This window comes from Anopheles merus, chromosome 2R (assembly GCF_017562075.2).
Source record: "Anopheles merus strain MAF chromosome 2R, AmerM5.1, whole genome shotgun sequence".
In the NCBI taxonomy this organism is placed as follows: Eukaryota; Metazoa; Arthropoda; class Insecta; order Diptera; family Culicidae; genus Anopheles; species Anopheles merus.
This window is the reverse complement of record NC_054082.1, coordinates 1,991,124-2,006,481: the sequence shown is the minus strand read 5'-3', so window position 1 is coordinate 2,006,481 and position 15,358 is coordinate 1,991,124. Positions and strand designations below refer to the sequence as shown.

Genomic DNA, 15,358 nt, shown 5'->3' with positions numbered 1-15,358 from the left:
TGCTAATGAACATAAAGATTTCCTCTTTTACCAACTATCAATGCAACTGTTTCATTATTATTACAACGCGGACTCGGGCAATGAGAAGAGTTGTAGTGTGGTTCTAAGGCACAACGGCCAGCACGAGCCAGTTTTTTTGTCATGTGTCCATCACGACTGCTGATATGATGATGCATTCCTCTTGTAATATAAAAGCGACATAGCCGTTCTTTTAGATGTGAAATGACTTCATCACCAGCGAAGTCATTAATATGATTCATAATGGACGTTAGTTGCTGTTGCAGTTTTTAAGAAGGGGTTTGGCTTAGCAAGGCTTATCGTTTTGAGTATATGGTGAGGGCTAAATTGTATTAAAAACAAATTAATAATTTGTTTTTGTAATTAATAAGAGAACACATTGTTGCGAACTAATCGTCTACCTTATTTGCCTTAAATTATAATAATAATAATAATATTGCGGAATGTAGCACTGCTGGCAGAGTTTGGCACTGAGAGCGCGGAGCATGGAAATAATTTCGCGGGTTTACAAATATATATGAAATGAAATTTTTAATTTAATATGTAAATTTATTTTATATCATATATATATTTTTTAAAATAATTGTTATTACCATTTTAAAACATAAAATAAACAGTCAGCATAATGAAAAAACATCGTCATAATTAACAAAGCATGATATTAATTATTAATTAAGGAAATATGCCGTTTATCCAACCAATGTAACAATTTTGAACGCAACGCATGTGACACTATTTTGGGAGCAAGAGCATTAGGGTGGCCTACCATCTTCAAAGTGAGCTTGTCGCAAACCTCTCCTCTTTAAATCGAGAAGATTTGCGCAACACTCTCGACTCAGATTGAGGGGTCTTCTGCACTTTGTTAGCAAATGCAGCATTAACTAATCTTTTGGCAAATTGGCGGTCTGTTTGCCACAAAATTTCCTGCTTATTCCTGTTATTTACGTGAAGCGTGATTTCAAAGTTTTTTCCAGTGTCCCTAAAAACGATAAGAGAGGTATTAAAATCAAGCACTATCAGTAGGAGCAATACGATGTTATAACATACATTGCAATATATTTCACATCATCCCGGAGCATCAACCACCTTTAACAGTAAGAGATAAAAAAAAATGTTTAGAAAAATAGATTCTAGAAATGTATGCTGCTGATGACTTTCTCTAGATTTGATGAAAGCAATAAAAATCATCTTTTTATCGAACAGCTAGAGATCGCATCACCATTCAGATGAGAATATAGAAAAATGTTGAGATTTTAAATACGTTTCCAGCCAGGTACGAATATTTTGAAATTTGAAATGACATGCATTTTTAGTGAATCGAATATATATTTTTTTGAGATTAGAAAAACAGGATTTTCCAAATCACTTCAATATTGGACTGGGTGATTTCAAGTCTGGAAAATCAGCTCAAATAAATTAGTTTGTTTTTAAGATTGTAACATTATTTTTCAATTTTGATAAAGGCCATTTGTATTTGTAATTTTGGCAGGCTGTCGCCACTAGTTCAAAGATTTGTGTATTGCTTTTGAATGGTAGGGATTTAGTTTTAGGACTTAGATAGAATATTATGAAAGCTTTACTTTGTCTATTAGATTCAGTTTCTGTTTTCTGTTTGGAAATGGATAACATATTTTTAGTACTTCATCTACTGATATGATTAGTTAAGATGAGCTGGCTTTGAACCCCAAGATGTAGATGTAGTAGATTACAATGAATACTAACCATTTCCAATTTATAATATATTGAATAAACTTAAAAACTGGATGTTCTAAATTGCAAGCGTAGCCAAACCTAAGAGCAATGTCTATGCGCCTAGATTCGTCGTAGATTTTCTGCAGTCGAAAGAAAATTGAATGTCAATGTGTCTTATTTAGTCTTATTTATCTAACTAATCTAAGTTTGCATTGAAAAATATGAACAATGAGTTGTAGATTTATCAAGGGTTGGCGCGAAACATGAAGAGGAACTGATAAACATTTAGGTAGATCTTCAAAAAACATGTCTACACGCATGTTCGCCATAGCCGGAAAATTCAGGATAACTGGGGAAAGGCAGCTTGCAATGTCGTAGATTTATTTTTGCAATTAAGCTTTCAACCTAACAAAGGATATACATGGAAGGAAAGTATCTTAGTTTGTTTTTCAACAACTAGCCGCAAAAGGTTCATTTTTTAAATGCAAACTTTATACTATAATACAAACCATAACGTCTACAATTGCAGAAGCAGATATTAGGTTAGCCAAGGAAATTGGCACTATGATAAGAAAACTTCCAACGATCAGTTTATAAAACCAGCTGTCAAGTCTCTTGTCTGCTATGTTTAGTTCTCCTGTTGTGAGTGAAAAGAAGCAAGTAAGTGATACGTGATAGCAAGTAAGTGATAGTGATTTTATAAGTAATCAATAACAACAGGAACAGAAGGCTTACCAATAAACATCGCCAATTGGTCAAGCAGTTTGTCGACAATAGATATTGACGCTAATGTCGTATTTGTCATGCTTCCAGTATTATTAGACGCCAAAGACTCTATTTCAACGTTTAAAAATACAGCTTGAACGTAAAATACGTACGCAAATACTATAAATATGTATGCGTGATTCAAAATGTAGAGTATAATTTTCCCCATAACAATTTCTAGCGCATAAATGTTCTTGGCCGACCACTTCCAGCTGGCAAAGAATCGTTTTGCGTTGATTCCCGCAAGAAGAATGCAACAGATCAGCTGGTTCAATTGACTGTATGCAATAAATGTAAAATACATAAAATGTAGTATCATCACTATTTCTATCAACATTGTGATTGACTTTTTCGGCATCGATCGGAAAAGATGCTTGCGACGTGTATCGCAAAAGTACTTGAAGTAACCGAAGTTCAGAACGAATTCGAATATAAAGAGACCAAACAGCAATATAACTTCACACAAGATAAACCAGCTAGAATTGTTCAAAACGAACATTAACATAAACGGAACTAGTCTTATACATTTAAAAAAACACACGAATGGCGTTACTGGTGGGTCCCGAATGTAAAGTAAGGTAGATATCACTGGATGTTCAATGAGCTGCTGGCGTATTTTTTCCTCGGAATGTGAAATATTGGACACATTGGTTAACTCCATCAATGCAGGTCGCATGGTTTTATAGGATACATGTACATTTGATTTGCTTTGCGCACTGTTTTCCTCGTGATTGGGGGGAACAAAGTTGCTCAACATGACGTAAACAATAGGGGAGTTTGCACCATGCTCATCCGCTATCCGGGGACTAGTGTACACACAGGAATCAAAGTGTCGCTTTAGTACTAGTGGGTCAATTTGGCTAATCGTGTAAACGCCAAATATGTCCCTTCCACCTATGTACGCACCTTTCTGAAGAAGCAGCTCCTGCACGTGCTTCAGTTTCAAGGTGGCCGCATAGTGTAAAGCAGTATAATCCCAACCATTTCTTCCGTCGATGTCGAATTGAGGATAGGTCAGGCATAGCTTTAAGCATTTGAAAAACCGACACTCGGGATTCGATCCAGTTACACGCTGTACCAAAAACGACAGCCATGTTTTCATGGTTATCCGGGACTCTAATCCAGCCGCTGGGAGTATTTGGAATATATATTCCAACATTTCAAAGCATCCGCGTTCAAAACAAATGGAGAGTATTTTCTTGGATATGTATGGTGAGGTTTGTGGGCTTGCGTGCGATTCAATGATTTGTTTAGCCCTCTCCAAGTTCCCACAGGTGATGGCATTCTCCAATAACATGTGGTTATCCACAATCTCAGTCTCAGTCTCAGTCTCAGGTACGCCGCTTGCAGCCACCGGTACGAAGGGTTCAATTCCTTGCAAAAATTCAGCCATGATCTCGGTTTCCTGCTTCAACTTTGCTAAACGTTTCTCTAGGTTAGAGGTGGTTATAGTGGCCCCGTGTTTGTGTAACAGCTTTATACATTCAATATTTTGGCGAAGGTATCGGCGGAGTGTTCATCAGCGTGTGATGGACATATAAAATCAATTGCGCTATAGCCATCATCGGACAGTTGATTAACGTTGACTTCGTGCCGTAATAACAGTAGCTTCAAATTGTTGATGTCGCGTGATTTTGCTGCTAAATGTATCGGGTACTCTCCTCGGCCAGATTTCTGTAAGATACTCACATCATGAATCTTTCTTTTCAATATGTTAAATCATAAAGTTGTTCCACATTGAGCGCGATTGCAAACGCGATTGCAAAATTGCCATGCTGTCAGTCCTATGAGTTGGTTGCAAAACTGTCATAATCATTTCCGGGCATGATTCGGTGCAATCGAAGCGCAAGCGTGTCTTCAAATATGCAACACCGTTTTCCGTCTAGGTCAGCCTGTACCACTAGTGGACTTGGCTTTCAGTGAAATACTGATTCCATGCAATCGCAACTCCGCTGTGATCTCACTCAATGTGGAACGTACTATACACCAACACTGACCTTATGAGCGAGAGCACCATTATCTAGACACTCTTTGATGAAGTTTTCACTGTTTGGCTGGGTTAAAACAGCCTCAAACACAGATTGTACGACTGTCGCCAAGATGGTTTGTAATTGTGGATCATTTTTTAGCGTATTAAGAATCCATTGGAACGAAAACAGGTCTTGATTTGCAATACAGTTTTTCAACATCTTCTGAATAAACAAAAATCATAAATAGAATCACATTCTACAATACATTGCAAATGAAGCTCTACTTGGAATATTTGTAACTGTTGAGCCATATTTTTCCGCCACGAAGCACATAGAAATTTCACTTGTTTAGAAAAGAATTTGCAACTGACCGGACGGTGGAAGGAACCAAACTAGTTGAATTGCAAATTCGGCTGGCTAATTATGCCATCGTTCGCTTACTCTGTAGTTCTTACAAAGAGAGTATAAATAGCAAGTTGTTATCAGCCATAAAGTGAGTAGCTGCCATGAGAGCCTTATCAATTTAGTGAATAACGGTTCAACGCTGATCCGATGAAACAAAAGCGACACAAAAACCTCAATAACGATTTTTTAGCTGAATGCAAATGTTTGCAATTGTATCATACATAGATTAGGAATGTAATCATAACCTGCATCAACATTTTGCACAATTCATACATTCACTGTTCTTTTTTATGTATCTCCTCCAGATTTTCCAGAAATCGCGAAAAAAACGACTGTCCGTATAATTATGGTAGGCACTGTATTTTACCAACTGATTCAGAGGCTCGACCAAACAACATTCAACCATTTTAGGTTCAATCTCGACGAAGTCACTTATAGCCAATAGGAAACCCATAATATTTAGCGAAATTTTGATTAAAAAATCACCCCCTTCCCTCACAAAGTAAAAATTTCCCATTTGATGGGTATTCCGCACCAGTTGAAAACCACTGGCCTAGAGCCTACAACAGTTGTTGCGTGAAATACGAAGAATTAAATGATGGGATTGAAGTGACTCACTGATTCTGAGCTAGCATTTGCATTTTTTAAAGCGATCTAAACATTATTGAAAACACTTGATTTACATTTTGCTATATATTTATTACTTAACTTAACTTACTTAATTCATGAGATGAGCTTGGAGGTGGCAGGAGAGGCACCGACAAACCGACGTGACACTTCGAACAAAATGAGCTTCAAAAGTTGTCTCCTTATTTCAAATGAAAATACGTTAAACACTAGCGCCATCTCTGTAATGATTCGCTTACTACACTGACACAGAGAAGAAACTGCTAAACCCCCTTTTTGTTTTCTTTGCAAATTCCATTGCGTATTGTTTTATGTACTTCTCACATCTTTTGCATTGATTTAGAAACTTATAAAATGATTTTCCTGGGTGTTTTTTCCAATAATTCTTACAAAATCTTGCTTCACGCTTCCTTCGTAATTTGTATTTAGAAAAATTGTTTACATCGAAGCAGCAGTGAACAGAGCTTTCTTTGACAGAAGTGTTCGCCTCACTGGTAAATGACAGTACTTTCCTGTGGGACACTTTTGTAACACCAGTGTCACGTCGGTTTGTCGGTGGGAGAGGTCTGCCAAAATACCTACGCACCGTAAGGAAAACAAGCCACACAAGGAACAAGGACTTACACTTCGATGCTCGGAACGCGGAACTGCAGAACTCTTTCGTGGGATGGTCATATCTGTACTGCGTTGATGGTGCTTTATGCGATGCAACAGAGAGTGATCGGGTGGTGGCTATTCAAAGATATATTTGACGATAGGATATTTGAGGATTCTTCAACCTGAGCATTATTAAGGTGCACAGTCTGCACCTTGGGAGCACCAATGCCGAAAAGGTAGTCTTCTATACGCAGCTGGATAGGAAGTACGTCCGCTGCCCGAAACACGGTGTGAAGATCATCACCGGAAACCTTAATGCACAGGTCATACGTTTCACGAAGAACTGCCGGAGGAGTGGAAGCTGGGTGTCACTCACCATAGAGTGGGTTCAAAAGATTGGCAGGCTGGATTGCTCCAACTTTCGAGCCATCACAGTCCTTAATGCCACCTGCAAGATCCTGTCCCAGATCCTGTTCAGCAGAATTGCGCCTCTTGCTACAAATTTCGTTGACAGCTACCAAGCTGGGTTTGTTGGAGGCAAATCCACCACCGATCAAAAAAAATTTTCTACGGCAGATCCTCCAGAAGAGCAGAGAGCGAAAGATCCTTATGCACCACCTGTTCATTGACTTGAAGGCAGCCTACGACACCATAGACCGCATAAAGCAATGGAACATTATGCCGCGGCTCCACATTCGTAGGAAGTTGATCGGGCTGTTTGAGGTCACCATGAACGGGGTGCAGCGCAAGCTGAGAGTATCGCACTTGATCGTTACTTCGAAATCGTTCGAATCTCACCAGACCCTGTGAGGTCTGAGGCAAGGTGACGGATTCTCCTGCCTGCTCTTCAATATCGCCCTGAAAGGTGCGGTGCTTTACCGGTCTCTCCAATGTATTGGATGAGAGCGAGAAGACTTCGAGGCCGCACGAAATGTGAGATGTCCTCTATGACTACGAGTCATGAACCATTCGAGCGGTGGATGCAAACGATCTAGGTTTGTTTGAGCGACGCATTAGCTGGAGTTTGTGAGGAGAAGAGCTTCCTGAGCTCAGTAAGGCGTACAGCTCAGTACGGCGAACTAAGCATCCTTACGGTGGCTAAGTTTAGCAGGATACTATGTGTTATGTTTGAAACGTTTTTTATTTATAAAACAATTTTCAACAGTTGGACAGTTGACGCTCCCGAACTCCTTTACCCGGTACTGTTCCGTGGTAGCAGACGGTTTTAAAGCGCCGTCGGGCCCGGCACACTTATTGCTTACTTAGATTATTATGACTATGCTATATGCTATCCTAGACTAAGTAGAGTTCCCTTACTTCTAGATAATTCTTCAATATTTAGAAATTAGTTCAACCGGTATGTTTCTTCTTTGGTGTTTTTTTTAAATAAAGTCTATCGCACTTATCACAAATATATCCGTACAGGTCAGAGACTGAACTGTGAACTGTAAACTTTGCTTGTAGTTTAAATGAACTGGTTTTAATCAAAAACACAATCCTCATGTGATTTCATCAGCAAATGCAGCATCTATTAATAATTTGGTAAATTTGTCGTCTGCTTTCCATAAAATTTCTGGCTTCTCGGCTTCGTCGTTTACTCTGTGAAGTTCTATTTCATGGTTTCGTCCAGTGTACCTAACAAAAAATGAGAAAAGTGATTAAAAATCAGTACTGTACTACTGACACGCACGACACTTGTAACATACATTGCAATGTATTGCACATTATTGCGGTTCCTGAGAGAGAAACATCTGCAATATGAAAGTATAGAAAGAAGTTGTATAAACAATAAACAAAAGTCAATAATGTTTAGCTGGTTAGTTACTGTTTAGCGTTTGAAGATTTACTACTGTTAGTGTTCACTGCTCTATTTGACAGCCACCAGCTCAGCAGAGAGCTCCTCCGAAAAGACAATACAATGTTTGACGAGGTAGGCTTTGGAGGTTTGAGGTGGAAACTTACTTTTCTTCCACATATTTTGACATTCCTCTGCACAGCTCAACGGCCGGATGCTCTGGCACAAAAGCGCTGCTAGTCCTGAGAGCAATTTTTACACACCTCGATTGAGCGGTGAGTTCCTGCAATCAACATGCAAGGAATTGTAATATGTTGTGTTCGGTAATGCTCCTATCCATCTACCATACCGTTACTTACCGAAACATCTGTAATTGCTAAAGCAGTTATTATGTTCGCCAAAGCAATTGGCACTAAAATAAGAAAACTTACAACATCAACTCGATAAAATGCCAAGTCTATTTTCTTATCCAACACAACTATCTTTCCTGTTAGGAATGAAAAGCAACGAAACGCAAATTAGCTATTGCACGCAACAAGCAACACATACTAACGGGAACAGGGAATGAAGGAGTCTTACCATCAAACATCGCCAGTTGTTCAATCAATTTCGCGGTTTTGGATGTTGACTCAAAGGTCGTATTAGTTGAGCTAGCAGTGTTATTCGGCAGTACAACCGTTTGCCCAAAGTTTGAGTCGTGCACGCAAAAGGAGAGCGCAAATATTCCAAGTATAAACGAATATATAAAAATGTTGCATATAATGTTCGTCACAACTATGTCTAGTGTATGGATTTTCTCAGCTAAACAGTCCCAGCTGGCAATGAACCGTTTAGTGGCGAATCCAGTGAGAAAAATGCAACAGCTCAGCTGATGGACCTTGCTGTGTTCCAAAAATGTGAAGTATATCAAACACGCTATCAAACCTATCTCCACCAGCATGGTGCAGAGGATTGTTGGATTAGGAACCGATTGGAATTTGTTCTTGTTGCGTTTATCAAAAAAGTGCGTGATGTAACTGGCGTTCAGGATGACTTCGAATATGAAGAGACAAATGAGCAGAATCGACTCGCACCGAATAAACCACCAGCTGTTCAAGGGTACAAATAATAAGATAGCCGGTACTAATCTGATAAATCTCAACAACAATCCCACTGTAGTCGGTGGTGGTTCACGAATGTAAAGAGAAGTAGCAATTACTGGATGTTCAATGAGCTGCTGGCGAGCTTTTTTTTCTTTTTCATTTAACCTGGACAATTTGGACACATTGGTGAACTCCATCAATGCAGGTCGCAAGCTTTTATAGGATTTATCTTGTGTTGAGTGTGTGAAGTGTTGCTCGTTTCCCTCGAGCTTGGGAGGAACAAAGTTGCTCAACTCAACGTATACAATAGGTGAGTTTGCACCATGCTCATCCCCTATCCTGGGGCTAGTGTACACACAGGAATCAAAGTGTCGCACCAGCACTAGTGGGTCAATTTGGCTAATCGTGTAAACGCCAAATATGTCCCTTCCACCTATGTACGCACCTTTCTGAAGAAGCAGCTCCTGCACGTGCTTCAGTTTCAAGGTGGCCGCATAGTGTAAAGCAGTATAATCCCAACCATTTCTTTCGTCGATGTCGAATTGAGGATAGCTCAGACATAGCTTTAAGCATTTGAAAAACCGACACTCGAGATCCGATCCATTTACACGCTGTACCAGAAACGACATCCATGTTTTCTGGCTTATCCGAGGCTGTATTTCAGTCGCTGGAAGTATTTGTAATATATATTCCAACATTTCAAAGCATCCGCGTTCAAAGCAAATGGTAAGTATTTTCTTGGATATGTATGGTGAGGTTTGTGGGCTTGCGTGCGATTCAATGATTTGTTTAGCCCTCTCCAAGTTCCCACATGTAATGGCATTCTCCAATAACATGTGGTTATCCACAGTCTCAGTCTCAGGTACGCCGCTTGCAGCCACCGTTACGAAGGGTTCAATTCCTTGCATAAACTCAGCCATGATCTCGGTTTCCTGCTTCAACTTTGCTAAACGTTTCGCTAGGTTAGAGGTGTCTATAGTGGCCCCGTGTTTGTGTAACAGCTTTATGCATTCAATACTTTTGGCGAAGGTATCGGCGGAGTGTTCATCAGCGTGTGATGGACATATAAAATCAATTGCGCTATAGCCATCATCGGACAGTTGATTAACGTTGACTTCGTGCCGTATTAGCAGTAGCTTCAAATTGTTGATGTCGCGTGATTTTGCTGCTAGATGTATCGGGTACTCTCCTCGGCCGGATTTCTGTAAGATACACCCACATCATGAACATTTCCTTTCATTCTGTTAAATCATAAGGTTGTTTCACATTGAGCCAAATTGCTAAATTGCCATGCTGTTAGTCCGATTAGTTTGTTGCAAAACTGCCAAAATCGCTGTGATCTCGCTCAACGTGGATCGAACCATGCATCATTACTTATTACCTTATCAACCCGAGCTCCATGAGCTAGACATGCTTGTAGATATGTTTCACTGTTTGGCTGGGATAAAACAGCCTCAAACACCGATTGTACGATGGCTGGTTTAAGTGCAGAATTTTTTGTTCGATTTAGGATTTGTGTGAATTCAGCTAATCTTTTAAATCGAAAACTATTAAGCAGATCATTCTGGGCAAGGGTAACATCCTCTTCATTTATGTTGTACAGCATTTTTACAATATGTTTTAACACTTAATCTGTGTTATGCACTTTTTAGATTATATGTTTAAAGCAGCTACGAGAGAACCAAGCAGTACCAGTAATAAAATGATGACGACAAAGCAAAAGCAAAAGAAACACTGATGAGCACTATTTTAGATTTTGTTTTTTTCCTTTTCCTCCGATTTATTTTTGGTTTTGAACAATTGTTGTATGGCACTGTTGGTGTTTTCCCACACAACATTGTCTCACAAGAGTGTGAGGCAAACTAACGCTTTAGAAATAAGCTCTTTCATCTCAGCTAGCCTGCTGCGCAAAGCGATCGAAAAATCTCCGAATCTTTTCCCATATGATAACAGTGTGTGCTCTAGTGATGGGCAAAACGGCTCCCGAGCCGGCTCCCCACCCACGGCTCCGAACCAACGGCTCCGGAGCCGGGTGGTTTTTCTAGTAGAACATGCTGCCTTAAAACTATGGCTATTCTATTTTACATAACATGTGGCTGAATATGTAATGCATATTTTACAAATTATGAACAAAAACGAAACTATTTGAGGGGTTTCGGCTGCACTCACGGCTCCAGAGCCGCTTTTAACACAGCGGACCAAAAACAAAACCTTTTCAAAAAGGGTTTCAATCGAGAAAATCCGTAAATAGCCGAGTAACTCATGTTTAAAGGAATGTATAAAAAAATAAAAGTTTTGTTAACATTGTTAAAAAATACGCGACAAACGAATGCTACACAACGTCATTCATGTCAATACTGCAATCACATCGGGTGTTAGCTACCATACTTGCGAGCAGATATATTCGTTTTTTACGCTATCATACGTCTCGATTGAACCGGTAGTCCGAAGCAGTTGGAACGGAACCGGCTCCGGGAAAAAGTCAGAGCCTGCTCCGCAGCCGTTGGTGCGCTCCGAAACGCCCATCACTAGAGTGTTTGCATCATTCACTTGAATGGTCCAGTACGCGTTTCCGTAGTCCGTGTGTAATGCTGTAAGGCGATGCGTTTATTTGTTTGCGTTGAGTTGTTGCGGGAACTGTGGCACTCGTCTTGGAGAATTCGCCCAATACTTACCTTTGTCATACACAGTCGGCTGGCCTCACTTATGGTTTGTAGGTAAGTATAAGTAAGTATCAAATAGGATGATGAGTGATTTCCGACGAAATTTAATTCGAAACGAAAAAGGCTACGATCGTGTGTATGTAATATGGTGAAGATTTATTCGAGTGGTAGCGGAAACGTATTGGATTGTTTTGTCGAGCAAATTCAACGTTTGATTATCAAACTGAGACCAGTAGGCAAGTGAAGCTCATGTGAAGCAGAAGAAACGTGTAGGTTCAGTGTATAATGATGATGTATAATATGATAACACCGTGTGGGATGGGGATGGGAAGTGGTTTAAATAATAAGTGAAATTAATATACATTAATATTAATAGACAGAAAGCGATGGTGCTGCGGTTAATGGCAATAAACCAGAGAGTTTACTTGTATCAAGACAGAGGGAAAATGTCACTATACCGAAGCGGGATACAATCAGAATTCAAAGATGTCGTATTCATCCTACTAAATATTTACAAATGCATACACGTGTGTTGAACTGTTACTGATTCTTAGGATTTATCTTTAATGTAACGTGTAATGAGTCAAAGAAGAAGAAAAAACGAGTTCATAATACATAGCCGTAATCTGAGGAGCTTCATTGGCTCCATTGCTGAATCAGCAGAAATCCGAATAATAAAGGATGTTGATTGGGATTTTTTTTATGAGATCAACGTGTTATCACTTTGCTTCAAGAAGGGGATGCTTACAGTCTATCAGAGTTGTTGTGCTTTCATAAGAAAATTGTAAACACAAGTCATGCCATCAAGTGCATATTATTGCAATAAATGACCGTCAATTAGGTTATAGACTTCTTTCTTCTTTCTTCTCCATAGCAACGTCATCTACCATTTCTGCGAGACACCGTTTTATTTTCAAGGCACACTAGATTTGGTCATGCAACGTAGTGCCAAATCGTTTGTCGGTGTATTAGTGAGGAAGACCACTATAAGCCCATCTGTTATATACACTCACTATTTAATTTACATGAAATATAGCTGGAAAAAAGTCATAATTGGTTGATGACAAGCAGTGTAACGCTCAACTATTTGTTTTGGATCTGTAAAACATATAAAATATGAGTAATAATAGTTCATCAGTAATGAGCGACTCATGTTTCCTAGAACATCTCAGAATGCAGGCAAGAGGAATTTCGAAATGTCGTGCATTCATAGCGAGCGAGCGTTATCAAATTAAGATAGTTTTCTTGACAGCCACGATGTCTTGCGTGGCGGATGTTGATTATCATCATATTTCCGTAAGCGAAAAAAAATGGTTAAAATGAAATTTGTACTAGTATAAAAGGCACAACTATACCAACAAATTGTAGTTAAAGTATCAAAGATTTTGTTGTTGGCCTGCATTCTATTATCAGTAATAATACGGAATGGAATAGGGTCAAAGTCTGAGTGGGTCAAGCTGATTAGGAAGTTACACGTGGCAAGATTAGAATTCTATTCAATGGATTTAAAACCAAACGATTCGAAGTAACGCTCTTATCATCTCAATTGTTATAAAGTTGCATTAAAGCAACGTATTTTCTTTCCTTTAAATGCTTGGATGCCATCGTTTTAGAGTTTTTTTTTAATTTTGTTGCTCAAGATTTCAGTACAATGCTATTTACAGATAGCCGATTCAACAAATCAGATTTTACGCAATACATTATTTGGACAGAAAAAAAACAAATGATGAATTTTCAATAAAATAGTACAAATACAGCTCTTTGTTTCTGCAAAGCAAAACTCCAAGATGATGCTTTTATTTAATGCTCAATCAAAGTATAGAAACATTGCGAAGATCAGCTTAGCAGCTATTTCTTTACTCATCACTGTTGTGGACAGGCGTGCCGAGCCCTGGACTCGTCGTAGCAGTTGCGCTCGATCGCTGAACGTTGCGCTCACGCACACTACGACGCACACACTAGCGATACGTGCTTTGTGTTGTGAGTTTGCGCAAAGTGCACAAAAGGAATTAGTGTGCATCAGGCTGTAGGGCCGACGGTGCGTTTCGTGTGCGCGGCATAGTCCTAATTTTTGTGTATTTTCATATTGTTTATTACAGTGGAACGCCGTTTATGCGAATTTTTGAATGACATGGATAGTGAGCCCAAGTAGAGTAGAACATCGACTATGCGGGGCGGATTAAACGGCGGGCCGCTAAACCGTGGACATAAATTTGACAGCTGTTCAAGCGTGGAGAACATTTGCAGCGTTGGTCAAGTTGCTAAACAATATTTATGTGCAGCTATTTAGTGTCTAGCGATATGTTTGAGCTTCATTTGTGTGCATGAACAATTGTTAAACCTATAGTTATTGATTTAAATAATGTTTTACTAGTGATTAATCGATTAATCGGCTAACGCCCGGTCCTAAGCTACACGGATAATCACACAAACAGTAAATGTTTATTTGCTACACATTTTTTGGGATTTTTTAAAATATTGGTAAATGCACTTTTTTCAAATATCCTCCTCGGCATGCAATGTCATCTGTGTCGTTTCTCAATAACAAAGATATTGAGATAAAGATATATGGACAGCCGGATAGACGGTACTCGGATAACAGCGTCCTCCTTTTTATTTTGTTAATAAACTGAGTGAATTCAAAACATAAAAATTACGCGTTAAATCGATACTAACCATGCAGATCGACAGATTCTACAGACGGTAGTGCTTTTCGATGATTACCAACAGTCCCGTCATTGCTCGACGACGGCCATTTGCTTACCTGTGCAGCTGACTAAATAAATAGTATCGTGCCAATGTGTACGATTGAACCGTTCCGACGTGTCTTACCCTTCTGAAAGCTCTCGGTGGGATGGAATTTACAAAACGCTTCACCTCACGGTGGTTGTGTTTCCTCCGGAAGTAGTGACATGCCTTTGTTTCGCCCCGAATGAAAGTAAATTGTGTGTAAATTGTTTAAAATTGTAGATTACACCATCGCCCAATTACGTCCGGATGCATGAAGCCTTTCCTACATGAAGATGTTTCCGTGCTCCATGCCTCGTCGGATCGCTGTACGGAGTCGCAGGATGATGAGCAGCTGCGTCCCAGAGCAAGAGGAATCACCGCACGGGGTGACATTTGAATATTCAATGTAATCACAACCGACCCCATCCGACCAACAACGATCTCAAAGGCGTTCAAAAACAATTCAATGCACTTGAAAAGATTGCCCAAAGTTGCCTTCACCAGGAGCTTTGCGGCTAGAGAAAGAAAGAGCACCATTGCTCCAGCACACTGGGCTAGTATAATGTATTTTACGAATTTTCAAAACCTTATCCAGGATCCAGACACCGGGAAGAGTGTAAGGACGGTCTTCATTAGAGCTAAATCGATAACAAGGCTCATCACGCTGCTGGCCTTCCGGCCTTCGTTGCTTCTCTACAAGTGGATTTGTTGATCCCTGAAATCGGCATAACGATGAAACGTGTGCCGCTCATCCCGGATCCCTCCCTCCCCCACCCCCAGGATAAAGGGGCTCTTGACATCAAGCGGAAGTAGTAGGTCACGGGAAACTCGTCGAGAATGTACCAAGTAGTGGGATGGAATTGTGCAAAATAAAAAAAAAATAAAAATAACGAAACAGAACTGTATGTTTATGCATGAGTAGAACGAGAATTCATAAAGCTTCATAAATAAACATACATTCCATCGTTTCCATCGTCAAAAAGGACGCTGCGCTTCACGTCACCATTGTCATCG

At 39.7% G+C, this 15,358-nt stretch overlaps 2 protein-coding genes and 1 long non-coding RNA gene across 9 annotated transcripts; 1 reads left to right on the top strand and 2 right to left on the bottom strand.

Annotated features, from left to right (window-relative positions):
* Positions 1 to 571: 571 nt before the first annotated feature.
* Positions 572 to 4,896, bottom strand: LOC121589167. 2 transcript variants are annotated; one of them, XM_041907850.1, is made up of 7 exons: positions 4,730 to 4,896; positions 4,473 to 4,667; positions 2,446 to 4,149; positions 2,220 to 2,347; positions 1,741 to 1,850; positions 1,066 to 1,104; positions 572 to 997 (listed from the first exon to the last, which is right to left on the bottom strand). In XM_041907850.1, exons 3-7 carry the CDS (start codon positions 3,866 to 3,868, stop codon positions 790 to 792), a joined length of 1,908 nt encoding a protein of 635 aa, XP_041763784.1. In that variant the 5' UTR covers positions 3,869 to 4,149; positions 4,473 to 4,667; positions 4,730 to 4,896; the 3' UTR covers positions 572 to 789. The 2 variants fall into 2 exon arrangements, with proteins under 2 accessions (XP_041763784.1, XP_041763783.1); XM_041907849.1 differs by having other exon boundaries at positions 4,473 to 4,896.
* A 2,285-nt stretch (positions 4,897 to 7,181) lies between these two features.
* LOC121589166 (transient receptor potential cation channel protein painless-like) lies at positions 7,182 to 10,828 on the bottom strand. Of its 4 annotated transcripts, none has more exons than XM_041907846.1 (6): positions 10,333 to 10,828; positions 8,449 to 10,153; positions 8,229 to 8,356; positions 8,037 to 8,152; positions 7,765 to 7,825; positions 7,182 to 7,709 (listed from the first exon to the last, which is right to left on the bottom strand). In XM_041907846.1, exons 1-6 carry the CDS (start codon positions 10,555 to 10,557, stop codon positions 7,689 to 7,691), a joined length of 2,256 nt encoding a protein of 751 aa, XP_041763780.1. In that variant the 5' UTR covers positions 10,558 to 10,828; the 3' UTR covers positions 7,182 to 7,688. The 4 variants fall into 4 exon arrangements, 3 of the variants coding, with proteins under 3 accessions (XP_041763780.1, XP_041763781.1, XP_041763779.1); XR_006004270.1 differs by having other exon boundaries at positions 7,183 to 7,709; positions 7,781 to 7,825; positions 8,229 to 8,351; XM_041907845.1 differs by having other exon boundaries at positions 7,184 to 7,709; positions 7,781 to 7,825.
* Positions 10,829 to 11,534: 706 nt separating this feature from the next.
* LOC121589948 lies at positions 11,535 to 15,226 on the top strand. Of its 3 annotated transcripts, none has more exons than XR_006004365.1 (3): positions 11,535 to 11,668; positions 12,489 to 13,594; positions 13,714 to 15,226. It is a non-coding gene; the product is annotated as an uncharacterized LOC121589948 (long non-coding RNA). The 3 variants fall into 3 exon arrangements; XR_006004364.1 differs by having other exon boundaries at positions 12,489 to 13,640; XR_006004363.1 differs by having other exon boundaries at positions 12,489 to 13,652.
* The last annotated feature ends 132 nt before the right edge of the window (positions 15,227 to 15,358 follow it).

What these genes read in the sequence shown, in the direction of transcription:
- LOC121589167 (XM_041907849.1), bottom strand. Translation starts at nt 3,868, where the DNA reads ATGGCTGAATTTTTGCAAGGAATTGAACCCTTCGTACCGGTGGCTGCA. An exon ending in CCAATTGGCGATGTTTATTG is followed by an intron (nt 2,348 to 2,445) that starts GTAAGCCTTCTG and finishes CACTCACAACAG; the next exon opens with GAGAACTAAACATAGCAGAC. An exon ending in TATATTATAAATTGGAAATG is followed by an intron (nt 1,105 to 1,740) that starts GTTAGTATTCAT and finishes TTACTGTTAAAG; the next exon opens with GTGGTTGATGCTCCGGGATG.
- LOC121589166 (XM_041907845.1), bottom strand. Translation starts at nt 10,557, where the DNA reads ATGCTGTACAACATAAATGAAGAGGATGTTACCCTTGCCCAGAATGAT. An exon ending in ACAACTGGCGATGTTTGATG is followed by an intron (nt 8,357 to 8,448) that starts GTAAGACTCCTT and finishes CATTCCTAACAG; the next exon opens with GAAAGATAGTTGTGTTGGAT. An exon ending in TAGCAATTACAGATGTTTCG is followed by an intron (nt 8,153 to 8,228) that starts GTAAGTAACGGT and finishes TGTTGATTGCAG; the next exon opens with GAACTCACCGCTCAATCGAG.